The sequence below is a fragment of the Fulmarus glacialis genome, unplaced genomic scaffold (assembly GCF_000690835.1).
Source record: "Fulmarus glacialis isolate BGI_N327 unplaced genomic scaffold, ASM69083v1 scaffold15113, whole genome shotgun sequence".
Classification (NCBI taxonomy): domain Eukaryota; kingdom Metazoa; phylum Chordata; class Aves; order Procellariiformes; family Procellariidae; genus Fulmarus; species Fulmarus glacialis.
In genome coordinates this window covers 334-946 of record NW_009203674.1, presented here as the reverse complement: position 1 = coordinate 946, position 613 = coordinate 334, and the positions used below count along the sequence as shown (strand labels likewise).

At 59.5% G+C, this 613-nt stretch overlaps 1 protein-coding gene across 1 annotated transcript in view; it reads right to left on the bottom strand.

Annotated features, from left to right (window-relative positions):
- LOC104074567 (estrogen sulfotransferase-like) overlaps nt 1-613 on the bottom strand; it is a 901-nt gene continuing 288 nt past the window's right edge. Inside the window, 4 exon segments of the mRNA XM_009574725.1 lie at nt 1-113; nt 222-254; nt 335-464; nt 558-613. The exon segment at nt 558-613 is cut by the window's right edge and continues 25 nt beyond it. Coding sequence (XP_009573020.1) covers nt 1-113; nt 222-254; nt 335-464; nt 558-613 — 332 coding nt within the window.

The window sequence follows — 613 nt, the reverse complement described above, 5'->3', positions numbered from 1 at the left end:
TCACGCCTCCATCTGGAAGCGGAGGTTGGAGCCCACCATGTGCTCCCGGTAGTGCTGGTCGAAGCGCTCGTTCTGGGCCATGGTGAAGTGGTTCTTCCCATCCCTGGAGATCCCTGGGGGCGAGAAAAGTGAGCGGGGCAAATCCTGACACCCCCGAAATATTTGCAGCCACGGATGAGGGCTGCAATACAGCCCGGGGACACCCCTTCCAAACCCCAAGCCCCACACGTGCTCATACCAGGACCCATAGGCCATTGCAGGATGCGGTCAAGGGGTTAGCCGAAAAGCAGGGTGGCGGGGGACACCCTCCTCACCAGCAATTTGGGGTGGGCACCTTTGTCAGCCATGAAAGTCTCCAGGAACTCGCCTAGTGTGCCAGGGTTGGGGTGCATCTGGGCCATCTGGTAGAAGTCATACTAAGAGATGACGACGACATCCTTGGGGTTTTGCGTCATGTAGATGACCTGAGGACAGCTGAGGATGTGGTTGGGGGGATGCACAGCAGTGCCCTCTCCATGCCACCTGGATGGAGAGGCAGGGGGCACCCATGGCATTGCCTTGCAGTCCTTGTCCTGGAAGGAGGTCGGGAGGAGCTGGACCGGGAGATGGGTCT